This window comes from Suncus etruscus, chromosome 13 (genome assembly GCF_024139225.1).
Source record: "Suncus etruscus isolate mSunEtr1 chromosome 13, mSunEtr1.pri.cur, whole genome shotgun sequence".
Lineage (NCBI taxonomy): Eukaryota > Metazoa > Chordata > Mammalia > Eulipotyphla > Soricidae > Suncus > Suncus etruscus.
Window position 1 is genome coordinate 72,247,244 of NC_064860.1, and position 22,605 is coordinate 72,269,848.

The following is a 22,605-nucleotide window of genomic DNA, read 5'->3' on the forward strand; positions in this document are numbered from 1 at the left end:
TTTCTGTTCTGAAACTAGCCATTTACTATGTTTCAGTAAAAATTTAGTCCAAGCTGAAACTTGGGTATCTCCAAAGTATCAGCACTGGAGCATTGGCTGGTTTTTACCAATTTCCAGAAGATAGGATTAGATTGTTTTATGTTGTATGACTGTGAAAGAACAAAACAGAAAAGGATTCAGTAGCTTGATATTTTTATTCTGTCTATATTGTTAACCTCCTTTATTTCTGGAAGCTTATTTTTACTAGTACTATTAAAAATAGCTTATATTATCAAAAATAATTGTATACTATTGAATAAAATGTTTAATAGTAACAATAATAGCGAGACTCTATTAAGATAAATGACTAAAAATCTATTTTATGTTATTTTTTGAACCACATTCCTTGATGACCTGGCTCAGGAATCATTCCTAGTGGGACATGATGACCATATGGCAACTGGGGTTGAATGTCTTATATCAACCTAATGAAAAACAAGTGCCCGACATGCGGAACTATTTCTCTAGTCCCTGAATATTTCTTTATGTTAATATTGTACTGTATCTAGTCATGTTTTGAGTGTCATGTAGGGTGAATCCAATTATAGAGCCAGTGATTGGGCTCAATGTATGAATGTTGCTTCAATCTCCAGCTCATTCAAGCAAATAAATATCATATATATATTTTTGTTGGTTTTATAAATATTAATTATAAAATATATATATTTATTGGTTATATACCAATTCCTTTATATATACATCTGCTATTGATACATATTCATATATACCAATATTAAGATATAACATATAGGGGCCAGAGAGATAGCATGGGAGGTAAGGGTGTTTGCCTTTCATGCAGGAGGTCATCAGTTTCGAATCCTGGCGCCCCATATGGTCCCCTGGTGCCTGCCAGGAGCAATTTCTGAGCCTTGGAGCCAGGAATAACCCCTGAGCACTGCCAGCTGTGACCCAAAAACCAAAAAAAAAAGATATAACATATTAAAATAACTATAGATGGCCTACTGTGAAATGAAGTTTACTGTACTTATTATTCTTTCTCATTTGTGGGGTTTAATAACAAAATTTAAGTATAGTAACCAAAATATAGTACATAACTCATTGACTCCCATTTTCTGGTTCATATTCTAGAGAAGTAGACATTTCAGTTGACTACACCAGAGTTATCAAAATTGTATTAATCAGTTGTCTAATGTCAATTCTAAAAAAAATCTGTAGGGGCACAAGTGAGCAACCAGTTGCTACAGGGGTTCATGGGCAGTTTGCAGAAGTGACTGTTGTGGAGGGTAGAAGGTAGAGGTGCGTGTTGATCTGCTCATTCAAAAACAACACAGGTAGATTCATATAAAAGACTCTTCTCAGAGAATAAACAACAAATAAAACCTGAGAATAAATCAATGATCTATCGGCAGCATTCTAGGTATGTATTTCAGTTGTGCAAAACTTGATTTACTATATTGAATGGATCTAAATTCTTTGTGAAGTCAATGGGACATTTGGGTGGTGAGGGTGCGAGCTAAGACCATGGAGAATAGTTTTTGCACAACAATGATAGAAACTTACTTTATCAAGTGGAAATGATTGCTTGGTTTAGTAAATAAATACTTAAAACTTTTTAATGTATGTTGTAATTATTTTGGTCAATGCTGTATGGTATTTGAATGGGTGCTTATGCTCAACTTAGATATTTAATTTCCAATATGATATTTGAAGTGACTTTTATTATCTTATAGTAGTTTTTATTCTTTGTTATCTGCTTATAAATAATATAATTTTATTATCAAGTCATTGTGTATATAAAAGTCATATAATATGTGGAGTATTAAAATTTTAAGTTTCAATAAGTGCATTCATCTATTATGTACGTAAATAGTTAAGGTCCACATGTTCAATATAATTTAGTAAATTATTAATTGACTTCTATAGATATTATAATATGAAACCTGTGAGAAATATGATGAAATATGACATCCTGATTTGGTGAAAAATTTAGATCAAGAGTAAAAATGAGGAAGATATAAAAATAATTTTCTTTTGTAATATCCTCTTAAAAGTCATTATACAGTAAATATAATTTTATCATTATTTAAGATCTTAAAATGTGGCACGATATTTTTCTCACTGAAATCATACTAAATGTTTGAAAATGTTTGTGTTAAGAGTTGTGGATCATATTATGATCTTACGAACACATAGGTAAGAAAAACTATTGATGCAAATATATTTTAAATTCCAAAGTTGGGTATTTAAGTAAATGAAGTCAGGAGAAATATGGTAGTAGTATTATTGTTAAATTTATTTATTTAAAATAAATATGAATTAATTAATTAAATTTGTGTTCCAATAACAAAATAAAATTGAAGGAAAGATGGAAGGAGAAAGTAAATAAGAATGGAAGCAAAGAAGGAATGAAGAAAAGAAAGAACAAGGAAAAGAAAAAAGGAAGAAAGAAATGAAGAAGAGAAAGAAGAAGAAAAAAGAAGGAAGAAAGGAAAAAAGGAAGGAAGAAGGAAGGAAATGAGGAGTTAAATAGGAATGGAAATAAAGAAGAAAAGAAGGATGAAGGAAGGAACAGAAGAAAGGAGTGAAGGAAGGAAAGAAGGAAGGAATGAAATGGAAAAGGAAAGAAAACAGAAGGAAGGAGGAAAAAGGGAATAAAGGAAAGTAAGAAAGAAAGTAGGAAAGGAAGAAAGGATAGAAAGAAGGAAGGACAGATGGAAGAAAGGAAGAAACAAAGAAGGGAAGAAATGAGGATAAAAACAGACTGAAGGAAGGAAAGGGAGATGAAGGAAAGAAGGAAGAAAGAAAGAGAAAGAAAAAGAAAGAAAGAAAGAAAGAAAGAAAGAAAGAAAGAAAGAAGAAAGAAAGAAAGAAAGAAAGAAAGAAAGAAAGAAAGAAAGAAAGAAAGAAAGAAAGAAAGAAAGAAAAGAAAAGAAAGAAAGAAAGAAGAAAAGAGAAAAAGAAAGAAGAAAGAGAAAAAAGAAAGAAAGATAGGATGAAAGAAAGAAAAGAAAGAAAGAAAGAAAGAAGAAAGAAAAAAGAAAGAAGATAGAAGAAAGAAAAGGAGGAAAGAAGGAAGAAAGAAAGAAAGAAGAAAAGAAAGTAGAAAGAAAGAAGAAGAAAAGAAAAAGAGAAAGAAAGAAAGAAAGAAAAGAAAAAGAAAGAAAGGAAAGAAAGAAAAGAAAGAAAGAAAGAGAAAGAAAGAAGAAAGAAAGAAAGAAAGAAAGAAAGAAAGAAAGAAAGAAAGAAAGAAAGAAGAAAGAAAAGAAAGAAAGAAAGAAAGAAAGAAAGAAAGAAAGAAAGAAAGAAAGAAAGAAAGAAAGAAAGAAAGAAAGAAAGAAAGAAAGAAAGAAAGAAAAAGAAAGAAAGAAAGAAAGAAAGAAAGAAAGAAAGAGAAAGAAAGAAAGAAGAAAGGAAGGAAGAGGAAGGAAGGAAGGAAGGAAGGAAGGAAGGAAGGAAGGAAGGAAGGAAGGAAGGAAGGAAGGAAGGAAGGAAGGAAGGAAGGAAGGAAGGAAGGAAGGAAGAAAGTATAAGGAAGGAAGATAAAGGAGGGAAGTAAAAAGAAAGGAGGAAACGAAGGAAGGAGAGAGGGAGAGAAGATAGGACAAAAGGAAGGAAAAGGCTGGAAGGAAGGATTAAAGGAAAGACGGAAGGGAAAAGGTGGGAATTAAGAAAGAAAGGAAGAAAAAGGAGGGAACCAAGAAAGGATAATGGTTCAGATATTTAAGTCTTTACATTCCTCTTTAGTGTGTGGCATACAACTAATTGCTGCTGGGAAGTTTACTTTATTTTATTTCACTGTGAACTATACGTTTCCACTTTTCTATTACATATACTGATACCTTTTCTTCAGTTATTCCTAGGATATTTGAAAGCCCTTTTGACAATAAATTGAGTTGTTGAATTGTTTTTGCAAATGTTATAATAATAAAATACTATTTCGTTTTCAGTTGAAAGCTTTTTTCTTTTTTCTTTTTTTTTTTTTTTGATTGAACTGATTTAAACTGGCATTATTGCTCGTCCTATTTAGGTTCACTATAGGTTTGGAATTTACTACACAGAACATTTAATATAGATGTTATCTGCTTAGCTTCTATCTTTTATATACATTTTTGAGACTAAAATAGGTGTGGCAGAAGCTTTAGGGATAACTCATTCAGTATTTTTAAAATCCTTTGCAATATACTAATAGTTTTTCAAAAATAGTAGCATTGATGTTTTCTAGGTACTTGTATTCTATAGTGTCAAAAAAGGGACACCCATTTCTTTTTTTTTCATTTCCCTTTATTATTATTCTGGTTTCTCTCCTGTAGAGGACCTTGAAGAGAACTTCCTAGTTCAGTTATTTTTTTTTCCTACTAGATGGCTTCATCAGCCCATTCATTGACTACCTCTTGTGCAGGAGAAGAAAGCAAAATTATTCTGCCCAGAGAAAACACAGTGACTTGTCTTTTGAATATTGAAGGTTTTGCCTTACTCTTTATCCTTTTAATATTTTATATACTATGATAAAACCAACTATAGATAATATCATAAGCATTTACAAATCTGACTAATGTCATCGATATGTGAATGTTTAAAATAGATATTAAAATAAATTAAATATGCACAAATAATTCTTTAAACATTCAGGTTTTTGTCAATACACTTTCAAGAATATTCCCACATAAGAAATACCTGTACTGATTTGTTACCATTGAGTTTCTTGTAATAGTTTTTCATATCTTTATATTTAATATTTTATATGTATTCATATGCATTTTGATATTTTGATATGTATTCACACACACAACACTATATATATGATTTCTTAATCGTAGTACCTCCACCTAAGCATCAGACTGAATCATCTTAAACAGTTGCTTGCATAAGTTTATATAATCTTTGAAGGGCTGCATATTAAAACAGATATTCTGTTTTTTTTCAAGTAAAGAATAATGAATTACCATAAATATATGAAAAAAATCATATGATTTGGTAAATTTAACTGACAGGCATTTGAGACACTTATTTCTTAAACTCCTAATTATATTACCAAATTCAGAAGACTTAAATAATATCTAGAGTATCATTTCAGGATACTTTGCATACTGTGATACTACTTAGCCGTCATTTCAATCTAATAATTTAAATGAATAAGAAAATTATTATCCATAGGATACCTGATCTTGTAAAAGTTCCTAAAGTTAGTTTTTGGTTCGCAAATTCAGCAGCTTTTACTTTACCCCATGAAAATGACTTAAATCTAATTTTTTCACATTTGTGTTTGTGTTGAGTAATAAAGCTTAACTTCTGTGATGTTATATAGTTTTCACAAAGTAGTCCAACAAAAATAGATATAAGTGCTTTTGGCCAAGACTCACTGAAAATTGTAAATTCTGTCAGTGGGACCTGTTTGAAAATGAGATTGAATTCAAGGTGAATAGCATGAGGTTTTCCTTTTGGTGACCTCTTGGAACATAAAAGAGTAATGAATATTTTTAAATAAAGTATAGCTTTGAAAAGTGGTTGATATAGCATGAAGTCCAATTGGGAGATAATAAATCTCTCTCCCACTGTTTTCCTCTGGCAACTGAATAAGTCATATATCAGAATATATAGGAGACACAGAACTACAAAATCGTATTGGTAACATGTGTGCTATATCTAAATAAAGAAAAATAACAATCTTATTTATATTTTTCATATTTCAGATATTTGAAAAAAATCACTTTAAAATATTTACAAGTATGCTTTTATAAAATAATAGCTAACAAAAATGTTAGCCTGGAATTATACTTTAATGTGAGTTGGGATCATTTTAATGTGTTTAAATATATCAAAATTTAGAATTTTTCAATGTTTTATATGTCTTAAACTTCCACACTCTTTATCCAAGGCATATAAACACAGTATGGAGTCAAATTAACAATATAACAAAAAAAAAAATAGAACACATGCCATATAAAATTTAGGATTCACTTACTACTTTGCTGAAATTCTACAATCTATTTCAAGTTATGTACATTTTATATTGTAAGTAATGTAATTATAGATTTGATGTTGTAAAAGTTATATCAAACTTAAATACATTTTAAAAGAAAATTTATTGATACACACCAAAGAAATAATAGAGTGAACTCATTAAACATTCCCTAAAGAACTTCTTAAAGGATATTATAGTTGAGAAACTAATGCTAATAGTCCCACCACCAATTTTGTTTGAAAATTATCAATTGCACTTTCTATACATTTCTAGGTCAAGATACACAACGAATTTGGGGTGTTCTGTAATTTTATAATCATCTTGTCAATTCTACTTTTCTTCACACCTTAAAATCCTTAAACTTTGCTAACACTAATCATTCTTATATCTATATTGTGTTTATGAAATTGTATACATGGATTACATTTTAATAAATATACATATTTATAAAGGGATTTTCCCCCTCTACATTTGCTCCTGGCATTGTAATATGTAATATGTACTGGCTTACTAATAGCAACAATGCTTCAAATAAAATTTAGAACATTTTGTCTATTAGTTCTCTTTGCCCTGCCCACTTCTGCATTAACTTGAGAATTACTTCTCAAGTATTATTTTCAGGAATATTTTGGACACATCATAAATTTATGTTATATTTTTTCTTTCAAAAATTATACTATCTGAAAAAATTAGGAATCAAAAGATTAATCTGTAGCCGTTTCTTAAACTACGAATTTCTGCCCAATATGTGGTTTAACTTAAAACATTTTAAATGATGTCATGATTAATTATCAATAAATGTTTAATTTGAATATCTATTTTGTATACTGATAAACCTACGATCATTAGCAGCAAACTTTGTAGAAGCTCTATTGCATTTATCCACATTTTCTTTTCTTTTTTTTTCAGCTATTATCGCCTTCTTGATATTCAAGCAGATTTTTACTGTTTGCAGAATCTGAATTGCTCTTGAGACAAATAAATTAGAAGCAAATATTCTTAGTTTTCCTATTCCAATTTTATTAATTTCCCTTTGATAGTTAAAGATTTATTTCAACAATAGATAATGATTCATTTTTGAGATATCATCTTTTTGCTCCTAGTACTTGACAAATTTTGCCACAACTTCTGCTATCAATGGTTTGAAATGAGAAATCTATTGTTATTTGGACTGGTGTCAATTTTATAATGTTGAGAGAAGTGTTATATCATTGAATTTTCTTATGTAACTTAAATCTCTACTACATTTACAATTCTTGGACATTAGTTTTCAGAAATTTAATTTTTAATATACTTACATATAAACTTGAGGGTTTTCTAACTTGAAATTAATTCTTTTGGGTTCTGTACATTTTCTTTTGCATATTAGTGACATTTTCAACCAATTTTTATTTATATATTATTTTAGTCCACTCTTTTACAAGTTGTACCAGAGTTGACTATTTTATTGTTCCACAAATCCTGAATATATAGTTTTTCTCTCTTTTTCTTTTACAATGTTTTCTCTCTGTTGATCTGATTGAGGAAATTCTGTCTTTAAGTTCAGTGATTCTGTCCTTTATCATCTTCACTGTAACAGTGAGTCAAGATTATGGGTTTTAATTTTGTACATTATATTGCCATAGTTTTCAATTTGATATTTTATTACTTATATTACTTAATTTCAAGTTAAAGTTTGAATCAGTGATTCAAAATAGACTAACCATTTGCTAGATTATTATTGATTAAATCTTTAGTTTGTGGTAGGTATAATTTCAACATAATTCAATTCAGTGTTGATCTCTATTAATAATTTTTATTTTTTGATATTTATATGAATCATAATTTGACATAAATGGTTGAATAATCTGGTCATTTTGGCTATTATATTAAAAAAATATATATATGATTTAAATTTATATATTTGATTTATATCTGATCTAAATATATCTGATTTAAATATACATTTGATTTAGGAACACCCATCCTATTTAGACTTAACACACAGGATATAATTTGCAATAGATCATGGCATTATCATTTTAATTACCAGAACCTCTGTAATGCGATTAGGCAGCTTCAGTTGAACAGTTTCATTTGTAATTATAGTGATCTCTATTGGTGCCATTTATGTGGGCCAAGAACCTTTCACCAGACTGTCTTTACGTTGGCTCCAGGTGTCTTAATTTCTTACTCCAAAGATCATGTCTAGGTGTGAAACTTATTATCTAATTATAGCTGCTTCACTTCCTGCTGACCAGTAGTCACTGCTTGTTAGTGGGCAAGACAGTCTCCAATCTACTAAGGAACTTTTTGTTTTGTTTTGCTTTTTGTATCACACACGGTATTACTCAGGGGTTACTCTTGGCACTGTGTTCAGAAATTACTCCTGGCAGTGCACAAGGAACTATATTGGATGCCAAGGATAGCACCCTGTAGGATAAGACCAAGGAAAATGATGCACCACTATACTATTGTTCCAGCCTTGGAATGATCATTATAATTTTTTGAGACCAATATGAATTACAAGTCTTTCACAGTTATTTAAGGTACATAGTGAGAGTGAATTAGGGCAATTCCCACCCCAGTGATGATTTTCCTCCATCACTGTTCCCAGCATGCATATCATATCTCCACCCTTAGCCCCCTGGACTGCTAGTATAACAGGTCCCTCATGTGAATAGTTAGTTGTAGTTTGGATCTCTTGATTCTATTGTCATTAGCTTTGAGTTGGGTATTTAAGAATGGTTATTTTTGAACATCACTTATTATTACTGATGTTCTCACTTAATTCCTTTCATTAGGGCCCAACTTTCCTAAATAGTATTGCTGAAAGAACTTCCTTTTGATCAATGTTAATTAAGTCTAAATAAATTAAGTCTATATAAATTATATAGTGCTGTAGACATCAGTCCTCACTGAATTTTCTCCACTAGTGGTCATTCCTCTTAGTATTGTCTATAACCAGTCCTTCTTTTCTCTGCTATCTTCCAAGTTTTCCTTCACTTGCCTCTTAATTTATGCAAGTGTTTAAAGTCTTTGTGTGATGTCTGGAATAATATTTGCACTTCTAGATGCTTTGATTCCTGAAATAAATCAAGAAAAATAGGTGCTCGCTTCGGCAGCACATATACTAAAATTGGAACGATACAGAGAAGATTAGCATGGCCCCTGCGCAAGGATGACACGCAAATTCGTGAAGCGTTCCATATTTAAAAAAAAAAGAAAAATAGAAATGATAAGACAGTAATAAAACTTCTATGAAAAGAGCTGTTATTACTATTAATATCTTCTTCTTCTAAAGATTTTTTTTTTTTTTTTTTTTTTTTTTTTTTTTTTTTTTTTAGTTTTTGGGCCACACCCGGCATTGCTCAGGGGCTCCTCCTGGCTGTCTGCTCAGAAATAGCTCCTGGCAGGCACGGGGACCATATGGGACACCGGGATTCGAACCAACCACCTTTGGTCCTGGATCGGCTGCTTGCAAGGCAAACGCCGCTGTGCTATCTCTCCGGGCCCTTCTAAAGATTTTTACTCGATGCAATCATTTAACTGCACTCTTATTTTCTGAAATACGATGGTTAATCTAAATGACATATATATGATATTTAACCTATCCCTTAAACTGTTTTAAGGCATATAACTTATTTATGTATTGATTTAGAGTAGAAGTTGTAAGGATTCTCCCAAAAACTGCTCAGGGGAACCCTTCTCAGAATCTGAGTCAATGAATTTATTGGTTCAGTAAGAGGGCCATGATGTTGCTTAGATACTGTTGTAAAGTGATTATTTGGCCACCCCAGAAGTATATAAAAGCTTAAAGGGTCTGTAGTTTTGGGTAGTGAGGACCTCGAAGACTGCATCCAGTGTCACCTGGTTGACAGTGTAGTCTTGGTTATCAACCTGAGCCTGGTCATATGCAATTCAAGGACTTACTGTGCCATCATGACCTTGGCTCTAGGGCATGCTACTTCAATGTATGACTAAAACAACTATTTTGCATTGTGCTGAAAATTCACAGCTTAACATGATTTTTCAGTGATGTTACTCTTATTTTCAATGTTGTTTTCCAGCTTTAAGAGACAATAGGATCGAGCTGGTGCGGGCTTCTTGGCATGAACTGAGTATCAGCGTCAGTGATGTATCACTCTCAGATGAAGGACAGTACACCTGCTCCTTATTTACAATGCCTGTCAAAACTTCCAAGGCCTATCTCACTGTTCTGGGTACGTACAAGATACAGACACTCTGTAATCACAATCATAGCAATGTCTTTGTTACAGCAATATGATACATTAGTCGCACATATGTATATTAATTATTAGATTAATAGATGTACATTAATTTCTCTCTGATAGATTGTAGAAGAAGACATTTGAAAGTAAGTACCTTCCATTTTATGAATTGACAAAGGAAGGCAAAAAGATTTATATGACATCCTGAGAACATATGGTCATTGTTTTCTTTGACAGCAGGTTTATTGTTTTCAACAATATACCTTTGTGCCTAATCAACTTTATATTGTACACATGGCCCTTTCATAAGTGCTAGAATAATGAAGATAATAAATTCAATATGTCTATTGGATGTCCTTTATTTTGTGTGTCACTTTATGGGAGTTCTCCAGATTTAAAAGACTTTAAATTTGACCCTGTGTAGTTCACTGTATTTAAATAATCATGTGGGTTTTTTTTTTTTTGTCTTTTAACTCGGTAGTTTTCTAAGTTCTCAAATGAAATATATAATGCCACTTGTGCATGCAGCTTGTAGCTTCTTTATGCTTTTATTCTCTAAATATTGGACCATTTTCCCAAAGGTTAAAGTGACACGAAAAAGCAATACATTCATAGAGATTCTGAGGAAATAAAGTTGCAGTTCAGAGCTCTCTGTGATTCTACAGACGTCAGTGGCACAATCAGATGAAATTGCTGCAGTTCATTGAAAGACACCTGTGTACTGAACACGTTAGAGGAATTTAAAGATTGATTTTTTTTTTGTTTCACTGAACTTGTCTTCCTTTTTTTGATGGATAAAGGCATAACATTGCATTTAAAGGAGCTAATGTATGCTGTTCTTTTGGGTGGGACTATTAAAGTTAATCCAGCTAGTGAATTGGTTTTGTGCATAGGATATGAAATATGTTTCTTTGCAATTCCCACTGGGACTATTTTATATAAATCTTCACCAATTTGCCACTAAGAATTCAATATGCCTACTAAAATGTAGTATTTCAGGATAACAGCTGCCTAAAGTCAATATATTGTTCTTGAAACCTCAAGAATAGGCAACTGACTGACTTGAGTTTATTAAATGGTGATGTGACATAGAAATTTAAGAAGCAATATGAAGGGGGTGAACTGAAATGAAAACAAGTCAGGTAAAGGGAGTATGTTGACTTGTCATTTATCTTTGTTTTAATTGTTCAATTTCTAATTCTTTATTGTTTTCTAACATCTTTACAATTCAGTCTTGCAAACTGAAGTAGATAGTATAATTACTAGGGTTAAAACAAGTTTGATCTGTCTTGATTACTGAGTTATCTTTCTAAGAAAAATACTAAACCTCTACATGACATCAAACTATAGATAGTACCCTAAGAAATATGTAATTATTATCCTTTAAATCATATGTAAAATATCTCTGCATTGCTGTTATCTGCTTATTTATTAGATTATTTTTATAATAGAATATAAGTTGTTAGCATTAAAATATTACATTACATGCTACATGAAATTCCAATTAATTTTAATGTAAATTAATCCACAATACCTTTTTTCTAAAGAGTAATAAAAATGTATGAAAACCTACAATATTTAAATTTTATTTTTTACTTCAAAATGTTTATTTTTTACCAAATATACAGATATTTAAATATGTCTTTAAAATATTTAAGAATGGTAAACAGAAATGAAATCTGCTATTTCATTTTGAAACTTAATTTTCTTTAAAAATAAATAGAAAAAAAGAACAAAATGTGGTTTGTGTTTTTCTTTCCAAATGAAAAACATGCCTTTTCAAATTTCAAAAGTTGTTAATCTTAAAATATAGTTTGTGACTGGCATGATTATGTTTTACAGAATACTTTTGCAAGCAAATTTACTTTTTGCTTGTTTTATTTTGGGGCCATGCCTGATATTCAAGATTTACTCTAATTCTATGCTCAGTGATCATTCCTAGTGTGGGTTAAAGCATGGGAAAGCTTGAGGGGGTTTGGGGAAATGGAAGCAAAATCCTCCTGTAAAGCAAGTGCCTCCTAGAAAAGTATTATCATTTCAGTCCTAGTAAATTTATTTTAAACCCATGTTTCAAAATAAATGCATTTAAATGCTTTAGTGTATATGAATATATATGAATATACATATATATATTTGTTTTTGGGGTCACACCCTGTGGCGCTCAGGGGTTACTCCTGGCTCGATACTCAGAAATCACTCCTGGCAAGTTTAGGGGACCACATAGGATGACGGGATTCGAACCACCATCCTTATGCATGCAAGGAAAATGCCTGGCTTCATGCTATCTCTCCGATTCAAGATAATTTCTTTATAGAAATAAAGAAACTATATAGAGATTTTGTATGTGTATCTATATTCATATCTTAAGGAAGTTTAATTGTAGTTTATTATTCTTATTTGAAGCTATCTCACATAAATTCAGTTTGGTTCTATTTGTGAAATAGTCATAAAAATCAGTACTAGAGAATAATACTGACCTCATTCACTTTTTTTTTTTTTTACTTTTCAGGTGTTCCTGACAAGCCTCAAATTAGTGGCTTTTCATCACCAGTTATGGAGGGAGATTTGATGCAACTGACTTGTAAAACATCTGGTAGTAAACCAGCAGCTGATATAAGATGGTTCAAGAATGATAAAGAGATTAAAGGTAAGAAGTTTACAAATAAATGTGTTGATATTAGTACAAAGTGCTGACTATAGGGCATGTTACATATTTTCCTTTCAAAACCAATCAATTTCTGGACTGAGGGAAGGTAAGGCAACCAACCTAGCATCACATATGGTCCCTTCAGCACAGTCAGGAGTGAAACCTGACAAAACCAAAACAAGTAAACTAGTCACTTTCTCATTTTTATTTGAATCAGCATAGCCCTTTCTTTTTTTTTAACTTTTTATAATATCTTTTTTTAAACATCTTGATTACAAATATGATTGTGATTAGGTTTCAGTCATGTAAAGAACACCCCCCTTCACCAGTGCAACATTCCCACCACCAATGTCCCAAATCTCCCTTCATCCCACCCCACCCCACCCCTGTACTCTAGATAGGCTTTCCATTTTCTTCATTCATTCACATGATTATGGTAGTTCTCAGTATAGTTATTTCTTTTTTTCTTGTGTTTTCTTTTATTTTTTTATATTTTATATATTTTTTCTTTATTTAAACATCTTGATTACATATATGATTGTGATTAGGTTTTAGTCATGTAAAGAACACCCTCTTCACCAGTGCAACATTCCCACCACCAATGTCCCAAATCTCCCTCCATCCCATCCCACCCACACCTGTACTCCAGACAGGCTTTCCAGTTCCCTCATTCATTCACATGATTATGGTAGTTCTCTGTGTAGTTATTTCTATAACTGCACTCACCACTCTTTGTGGTGAGCTTCATGAAGTGAGCTGGAAGGTACAGACCTCCTCTCATTGTCTCTGAGGATTGTTGCAAAAATGACTTTTATTTTTCTTAAAACCCATAGATGAGTGAGACTATTCTGTGTTTCTCTCTCTCCCTCTGACTTATTTTACTCAGCATGATAGATTCCATGTACATCCATGTATAGGAAAGTTTCATGACTTCATCTCTCCTGACGGCTGCACAATATTCCATTGTGTGTATATATATGTATATATATATATATATTTATTTATATACACACCATAGTTTCTTTAGCCAATCGTCTGTTGAAGGGCATCTTGGTTGTTTCCAGAGCCTGGCTATTGTGAATAGTGCTGCAATAAATATAGATGTGAGGAAGGGGTTTTTGTATTGTATTCTTGTGTTCTTAGGGTATATTTATGATCATTTGAAGAAGATTTTGGAGATAGATAGATAGATGATAGATGATAGATAGATAGATAGATAGATAGATAGATAGATAGTTAATAGATGGTTAGATAGACAGACCAATGATAGATAAATCACTGTAACAATTATGTTATCTATTGTGATAAAATAGGTAAAAAAATTAGCAGTATAAAATGAGTCCATTTTGTATTGAATAAAGGGAGAATATCAAAGGCAGGGGAGATAGAATGACGTAGAGTATTCATAACAGAATGAAGAGCTAAAGAGATGTTTTCTTCCAGCCTAGAAAAAATAACTAGGTTTTTATTAATTATCCAAGGAGTAATGTGGCAAAGAATAGTAGATAATCTCTATGAACTCAATTGTAGTTCTTGAATGAGCGATTTATGATAGCCAGTTAAGACCTCAAAATATATTAACTCAAGTCAAAGAATTTGCAGGAATAAGTGAATTTAAAAAGAAATTGTCTTTAAAGTGTCTATCCAACACTTTAAAATTAGCTGATGACATCAATTGAAAAGTTAGGTGAGGCCCTGTTTCAACTCAGAATCTGCAGAAATTATAGGATAATAAAAGCACACTGACTTAAGTCACCAAACACCTGTTATTTATTTATTTATTTTTTGCAGTAATAGCAGGAACTACAATCTAGAGGAGCTGAATATTTTCATGTGATCATACATCTGGCAAAAATTAGACTTGAATATTCTAATTCTAAAATACAGCTCTTCAGTTTTAGGTGAAAAGCTGAAGGCTAGAAGAGTAGTGAAGGGGCATTGCAAGTGTATGCTAATGAACTAATGGATATTAGATAAATCTCATATGTGTTTTTATTTTAAAAGTTATGGTATTGAAAAGTACGACAAATATTAGGTGAACTTTCTGAATGATTTTGAGAGATGGGGAAAACAAGTATAAAATAAAAAGCATGTGTATATCAACTTAGGTAATGAATATATAGCAAGTGACTGTTCAAAAATAATGAGCTATTTTATTTTATTTTAAAAATACTTGTGTTGAGGGACCGGAGAGATAGCATGAAGGTAAAGACGTTTGCCTTTCATGCAGAAAGATGTTGGTTTGAATCCCGGCATCCCATAAGGTCCCCTGTGCCTGCCAGGGGCGATTTCTGAGCATAGAGCCAGGAATAACCCCTGAGCGCTGCTGGGTGTGACCCGCCCCCTCCCCCAAAATACTCGTGTTGAACCAAAGGAAATAGTTTAAAGTTTTGGAGCACAATTGTTGGGCCAAGAGAGACAGTTCAAAGTGTTGGAGCACATAATTTGCTTGCAGAGGCTTGAAATAGGATCACTGGTACCACATGGGCCTCTGAGCACGAGTAGAGAGAGACCTGATGGCCCTGTGTTCTACTAGTCCCAAGCAATTCTGCATGACTTAACTAAGCACTGAATCTTTGGTATTGCAGACCCAGACCACATGTTGCTTTGGACCCCTTGATCACAGCTTGTTGCCCTCACTTCTCGCACACATAGCTAAAGAAAACAAAGTGGTTAAATTAATTATATACAGTCCGAACACACGTGTTAAGGGAGAAATAACTAAGAATATATTTTATCATAAAATATCTATCACCTTATTATAAAGGATTATTCTTAAATTTAGTTTTTAAATAGTTATGACTCTATCTGTTTTTGCTTATGGAAATTTTCTCAAAATTTCTCCTCTCATAATAATGAATCTATGTAGTAGCCTACAATCTACTGATGCCTGACTTGGAATTTTTATTATATAATTACTTTTATTATATAAATATACATAATAATTATGCATAAAGTACTTAGCTATTTGACCATTTAGATTAAGTTTATTTATCTATCAATTTTTCTGACATGGACTTTAGTTTTCATCAAAAAAAGTGTGATTTTGATGTAGCATCCTTAGTATATTATTTGAGCATTTGGAAACAAGTCAGTGAATTTCTGAATTTTGGGTTTCTCAAAAACTGACCCTTAGACTACTTATATTAGAGTCACGTGAACTACTAGTTTGAAATGCAGTTTGGTGGTCTCAGTGCAAATATAATATGAGATACTAGATTTCAAGTCTAGAAAACATAATATCTATTCAGTAATTTGGTAATCCTTATGCTCATTATAGTTTGATAATGTTATGATTAAAGACCAGTAAGCAAAGTATTAATTGATATAAAGGAAATGAAGGTAGAGAGTCCCTTACCAATTTAGGTTAGAAAATGAATCTTAATATTCTGAATATTTCATAAGTCTATTCTTATGAGATGCTATAAAATTAAATTGAAGTGTATCTTCATACTTTAACTTTTCTGAAAATTGCTTCAACGTTCCTTTAGCTAACATGGTAACAATATTATATGATAATTTTGTTTGTTTCATATTTCTCCTTTTGAAATTCATGGAATTTATTTGGAAAGACTCAAAATTATATTATTTAATTTCAATATCTTATGAGTTGCTACAGTTTTACTTAGTGCTTGATTTAATGTCAGTTCTATAAAACTTTAATTTTAATGACTGAAATAGTAACATGTGATAAATTGTTTTTAAATGATCTAAAGTTATACAAAAAATGTAAAGAAGATATTATTGTCCCAGACCTTAACATCTATATTATGCATGGGTGAATATTTATTTATTTATTTATTTTTTTTTTTTTTTTGGTTTTTGGGTCACACCCGGTAATGCACAGAGGTTACTTCTGGCTATGTGCTCAGAAGTTGCTCCTGGCTTGGGGGACCATATGGGATGCCGGGGGATCGAACCGCGGTCCGTCCAAGGCTAGCGCAGGCAAGGCAGGCACCTTACCTTTAGCGCCACCGCCCAGACCCGTGTGAATATTTATTTATTTATTATTTATCCATGTCACCTCTGAGCAGTGGTTAGATGCTTCTCCTGGCTTGCTGTTCAGCGAACATTATGATGCTGATTGACCCTGGTATTCATGATGCAAAGCACACACTCTGATTTTTTGAGACATTTCCCCCAGAAAATCAGAATATCAGTATTAAAAAATGTAAATAGATTATTATTTGTGCTTTTTAATTTATACATACCACTTTAAATCAGGCTGAACAGTTAGATCTTAATTATGTAGATAGATGTTAGGTGGAAAAAGAAAAGAAAAGAAAAGAAAGTTGTAATGCATGTGAGTGTGTGTTGAGAAGCAAAGCAATAGACATATCTTTTGAGTTTTGGCTATGTTATCAAATATATTTAATCTTTACAAGCTTCATATAAAATATATTAAGTTTATTCTGGAAAGTGACTCTGTGGATTCCAGTGATGAATGAAGTAAATTTACATCAGATATTATTGAAAACATTTATTTTAGTTTTAATGTTTTCATTATAAATAGTTTATAAAGGAAGAAAAAATACAATTAAATATATTTGAAGGATACATACTAATAAAAACATCACCACACACTTTCATAGAATCTTTTCAACACCAAAATTCATTCACAGGAAATCCCACACTCTTTAAAAATCAGTTACATATGCTAGCATGTTATATGAATCTGATTATATAACAGTCATTTTCTTAAGGTATAGTCTATGCAACATTAATATTTTTAGTTTCAAGGGATTGAATATGTAAAGACTTTTAAATTTATTATTGATCAATTATCTACTCTATGGATTTATCCTGCTTATTTTCCTAGTGATATACATTCAGGTTGCTATCACTTTTGCTTGCTGCAGAAAATTTTCTCAATCGCTTTGTATGTATTTATATGTATATTTTCCCCTGTTGCATAAGAGCCCAGGATCAGAATCTTCAAATTATATGGTAGGCAGTAATTTTTAATTTTTGTTTTGGTGATATTTTACAATTTTTGCATTTAAAAATGGAAGGATCATAATTTAGAAGTTATTAATATTAATGTCTTGGGATACTATATTATTGTACCACATCCATAACCAAAATGCCAGAAGAGCAGTATCTCTTCTCTGTTCCTTGGCACCTTTCCTGTCAATCCATCTCTCTGCTTGAGCCTTTGGGCAATAATTATATAACATATCCATCTGTCCAAAACGGTCACTTCAATTTTTTGTACAGTAATGTCACACTCATATAATTCTGTTCTCTATAACAAGAATACTTCTACTGAAAACTTTTATCTGATCCATCATAAAAATACTTTTATAAATTTTGACAAAAATAATGACAAAGCTCATGTTCTGCATATCAGCATACAAGGTACACAAAAATGAACTTTGCAAAATTTGGGAAACAAAGAAATAAATATATTTAAAAATAATATGGCTAAAATGGATTAGTTTTTGAAAGAAAAGAGGAAAGAATATGTTTATGTATGTATGAGAAAGAGAGAGAGAGCAATTGATTATATTCTTAGTATTAATATATTCCCTGTCATGCTATTTAAAATATATCTTACGTGTACAGAAGAGTTTTGGGGTCCATCACACAATATATTAATTAGAATCTGTTTTTTAACAGATTTTAACAAGACTCAAAATATGCTTTTTAGGTATATTTTATTTTGAGGAGAACTGTTTTACATCACGATATTATATTTTGTCATGCCAATGAAAACAAGAAAAGCCTGAAAAAAAGAAACTGAGAGAGTAAAAAAAGATTGGCACATCTTTAAAACTCAACAAAAGAACTCAACTAATATTTTTTATTGTGACTGAAGTTCATTACAGAGAATTATTTACGATACATAGTGACAATGAATGAAGGGCAATCCCACCACCAATGTTGTCCTCCCTCCACTTCTGTTCCCAGCATGTCTCCCACATCTCCCTCCTTTACCCCCAGAATCCTAGTGCAAATGGTCTCCGCCTTACAGCTTGTTATAGGTTGGGTATCTATTCTGTTTGGTGTTCCAGTCCGGTCATTTTTGATTTACACTACATGTTCATATGACTGGTCCTGGTATCATTCTTCCCCCCCCTCGATTTATGAGGCTGAATGATTCAAATTATGCGATTCAGTTGGAGATAAAAAGGTTAAAGAAAAGAGGAGAAAAAATTTAGTATCAACTACTAAAAAAAATATCACCGAATAATATCCATAAAAGTGGAAAAGAAAGAAAAAAGTGGAGAAAAAAGAGAAGGGAAATAATATATATAAAAAACAAACAACAAAAACAAAACAAAACCAGAAAAAGTGCTGCAGTGGCAGGGTTTGTGTTACCCCACTTTTTTTTTTTGTATAGGCACAGCAAGTATTGGGGAAGGAAGGAAATTCCCGTGGTCTAAGAGATTCAGGGTTTCTCCACTCTTGAAACATATTGTCATGGGAACGACCACTGGCTCCATACCTTCTCATTGCTGTATCCCAGGTTATTTTTTTTTTTTTTTTTTTTTGTGGTTGCAGGAACCTTTCTTCTCTGTTGTGGATGAGAAAATAAGGCCACTATAGCAATATATCTCAATTTTATCTCTATATTTTATTTTATATATATATATATATATATATATATATATATATATATATATATTTTCTCTACCTTCACCAGTTTTGGTGCTGCTTGGTCAAAAACTAAGAAAACGTCTTGCCTGGGATGAAAGCTCAGACCACACCACAGATATTGTACGTGTAGCCTGTCATCCTTATAGCACCAGCAATACAAAAGGACACCAAACATTTTTGTATAGGTACAGTAAATAAGGGGAAATCATGGACTCAGACACAAGATCTTATCTTCTAAAGATAAGAACTCACACTTTTTATACAAGGGTGCCTCCTATCCTGGACATATGTCATGTGGATACAAGTCAGTCTCCACAAGATTGGACAGTGTTAGTTCATTCTCAAATCCCAGATCCCAGACGTATAATTGAAACAAACCCATGCAACAACACCAGGAACTAAGCTGCATTGGGAGATATACTTGTGCCAGTGTTAATATGACAACGAGGACAGCGAGGAAATGACAACTTGACCTAAGACCAGGAGGTCCTATCACATCACCTAACACTTAGTGGAAATCAGAAGATGTATCGTCTTTTGAACTATGAAAAATAAGAGCACTAACTACAGAAAACTGACTTTGACAACTGTGACTGGGCAAAACGTACCTTGAGAACATTAAGGATAACCCTACCCTAGGCTATAGCCCATGTCTTTTACAAAAATCAAGACTTCTTAGTACAGAGGCCCAATTCTGACAACAGAGACTGAGCAGAACCATTGGAACCATAATTTCCTAGACTTCAGCTTAGGGAACGAGCAAAAACATGGAGCACATGATACAGAAAACTGAACACACCAACAATGGAGGAACAGTACCTCTAGAACCTTAAAGACTCTATCCTAGGCCCTGTCCCAGAACCTGCGCAAATACCAAGAACTCAACTGATATAACAAAATATTTAAAAAAAATCTTTTCTGATCCTGCAGCCTTGTTGTTTTATTAAAGCTAGAAATTAAAGGATATACACTTCACATTTTCTCTCCATCTGGGACAGGGAAGTGAGGAAAATATAGGGCAAAGTTATGATTGGCTCTAGTCAGTGCTATTTCTTTTCATCTTATGCATCTTATACGATATGAACTGTCAAAAAGATAATATTAAAAGCAACAAATTATATCTTTGTTTATTTCATTTCAATAAGGTTCATTAAAATTTTATGTTCTATACAGTGCTATCAGATTTTATGTTTTCAATTAATATTACATTAAATTATATTTTTAGGAAAAACAGCTAATGGCAGCAGATGTGTGAGTTCATAAAATGAAGTTGTTATTGAAAGTAAACAATTAGCAGTAATTTTATGAATAATTTATTATGTATTGTTCATCATAATTATAAAAATATTTTATCAGCATTCATTGTTTGTGCTGCAACATTTTAGAGTTATGAATAAAAAGACATAGAACATATATTTAAATATATTTATGATATAAATTTAAACATAAATTTTATTTAATATAAGTTATATTTATATAAATATAAAATTATAATTTATCTTAAAACATATTACAATTTATTTCAATATATACTCTTTTTTATTAGAGGTAGTTACATCTTTTAGTCTCATGTTTTATAAAAATAATACTAAAACAAATTTCTAAATTCAAGAATTTCAGAATAAAAGTAAAATAAAACGAATCAATTTTCTACCAAAACATGATCCCTATATTCAACAATTTAGGATAAAACTGAATCATGAACACTAACTTGAAATAATAGTTTTCAAATTCACATATTGAAGAAATATTTCTTATTTTTTTGAATTTGTTTTTCCAGCCAAGTAAACAATTTTATCTAAAATATGATTGCACATATGTAAAACTTCATATCACTTTGTTGTTACTTTGTTTTTGTTTATTTTGGAGCTATACCTGGTGGTATTCATGGCTCACTTCTTGCTGTTTGCTCAGGTATCACTTTTAAAATGCTTCAGGGGACCAAATGGGATTGACTATGTACAGGAAAGCACCTACCCATCATACTATCACTATCCTCACATTTTTTTCTTAACTAAAGATAACAACTTTCATATTTCAGTTACTTCTTAGCACATCATGTTCATCTTAAAATTTTGGAGTTATAAAGAATAGCTGTCATACATGGTATTCTCTGGTAAAACATTTTCTCTTCCCAACTGGATCTGTTGCTTGTGAAAATGAAATTATCTTGTAGTAAAACATATAGTTTCTGTATTTGGCTACTAAATATACTAAAATATGATTGTATCTTTATTTCTCAATATTAACTAGAGGAAATGTTAAATTAGCACTTAAAATCTAACTTTATAAGAAGGTAACTATGACAACTTCCATGAACTTCTGGAATAAAGTCTTGCCTTTTGAATGTCATAATCTAAAAATTTACATTTTCTTTTCAGATGTGAAATACTTAAAAGAGGAAGATGCAAACCGTAAGACATTCACTGTCAGCAGCACACTGGATTTTCGAGTGGACAGGAGCGATGACGGTGTGGCAGTAATTTGCAGAGTAGACCATGAATCCCTCAATGCCACCCCTCAAGTGGCCATGCAGGTGCTAGAAATACACTGTACGTAATTGATTTTTCTTTCTTTTGTTAGAGTAAGAGCAAATATCGTCGTCTACACCTTAATTTCAAATTTTACATTTCAAATTTACCTGGAGGGGTACCGACCAATAATACAGGAAATATGATCTTTGCCTTGCATGTGATAGATATGGGTCCAATCCTAGGATCATATTAGGAGTCCTCCCTTAATACAGAGCCAGGAGTAAGCCCTACCACTCCCTCAAAAATTTACTTGAAACTGCAGCAAATGTTTAACAAAATCTAATACAAATTGACAAAAAAACTACTTATGTAAGTTGTCTCACTACTTTTGAAAGTTGGTTTTTCTGGGCTATCATTTAAAACAGGAAAAAAACTAAATGATAACATAAGGATAAAATTCTCAGTTATCTCTTTCTATTTATATACACACATTATTTATATATCTATATATATTTATATATATGCCCTGCTTTGACTGAGAGTTGGAAATATAAGATATGCCTTGATGCACGTTATAGTATGAATATATTTTTCCATTTGTTTTGTTTTAAGGCTGTACATTGTGCTGCTCAGTACATATTTCAGCTCTGTGATTTTTGAAAGGCATGAGGTTGCATAGGACAACCTAGTTACTTAGTTACTGTAAAATTT

General features: G+C 31.6%; 1 protein-coding gene and 1 non-coding gene across 3 annotated transcripts in view; both read left to right on the forward strand.

Annotated features, from left to right (window-relative positions):
- The window catches only part of CADM2 (cell adhesion molecule 2), a 1,096,781-nt gene that overhangs the window by 916,378 nt on the left and 157,798 nt on the right, over positions 1-22,605 (forward strand). For both annotated transcript variants that reach the window (XM_049785499.1, XM_049785500.1), the window contains exons 4-6: positions 10,012-10,164; positions 12,683-12,820; positions 21,802-21,972. In XM_049785499.1, the coding sequence (XP_049641456.1) occupies positions 10,012-10,164; positions 12,683-12,820; positions 21,802-21,972 (462 nt within the window). The remainder of the gene's footprint in view (positions 1-10,011; positions 10,165-12,682; positions 12,821-21,801; positions 21,973-22,605) is intronic.
- LOC126026594 (U6 spliceosomal RNA) lies at positions 9,051-9,157 on the forward strand. The gene has a single exon (XR_007501817.1). It is a non-coding gene; the product is annotated as a U6 spliceosomal RNA (small nuclear RNA).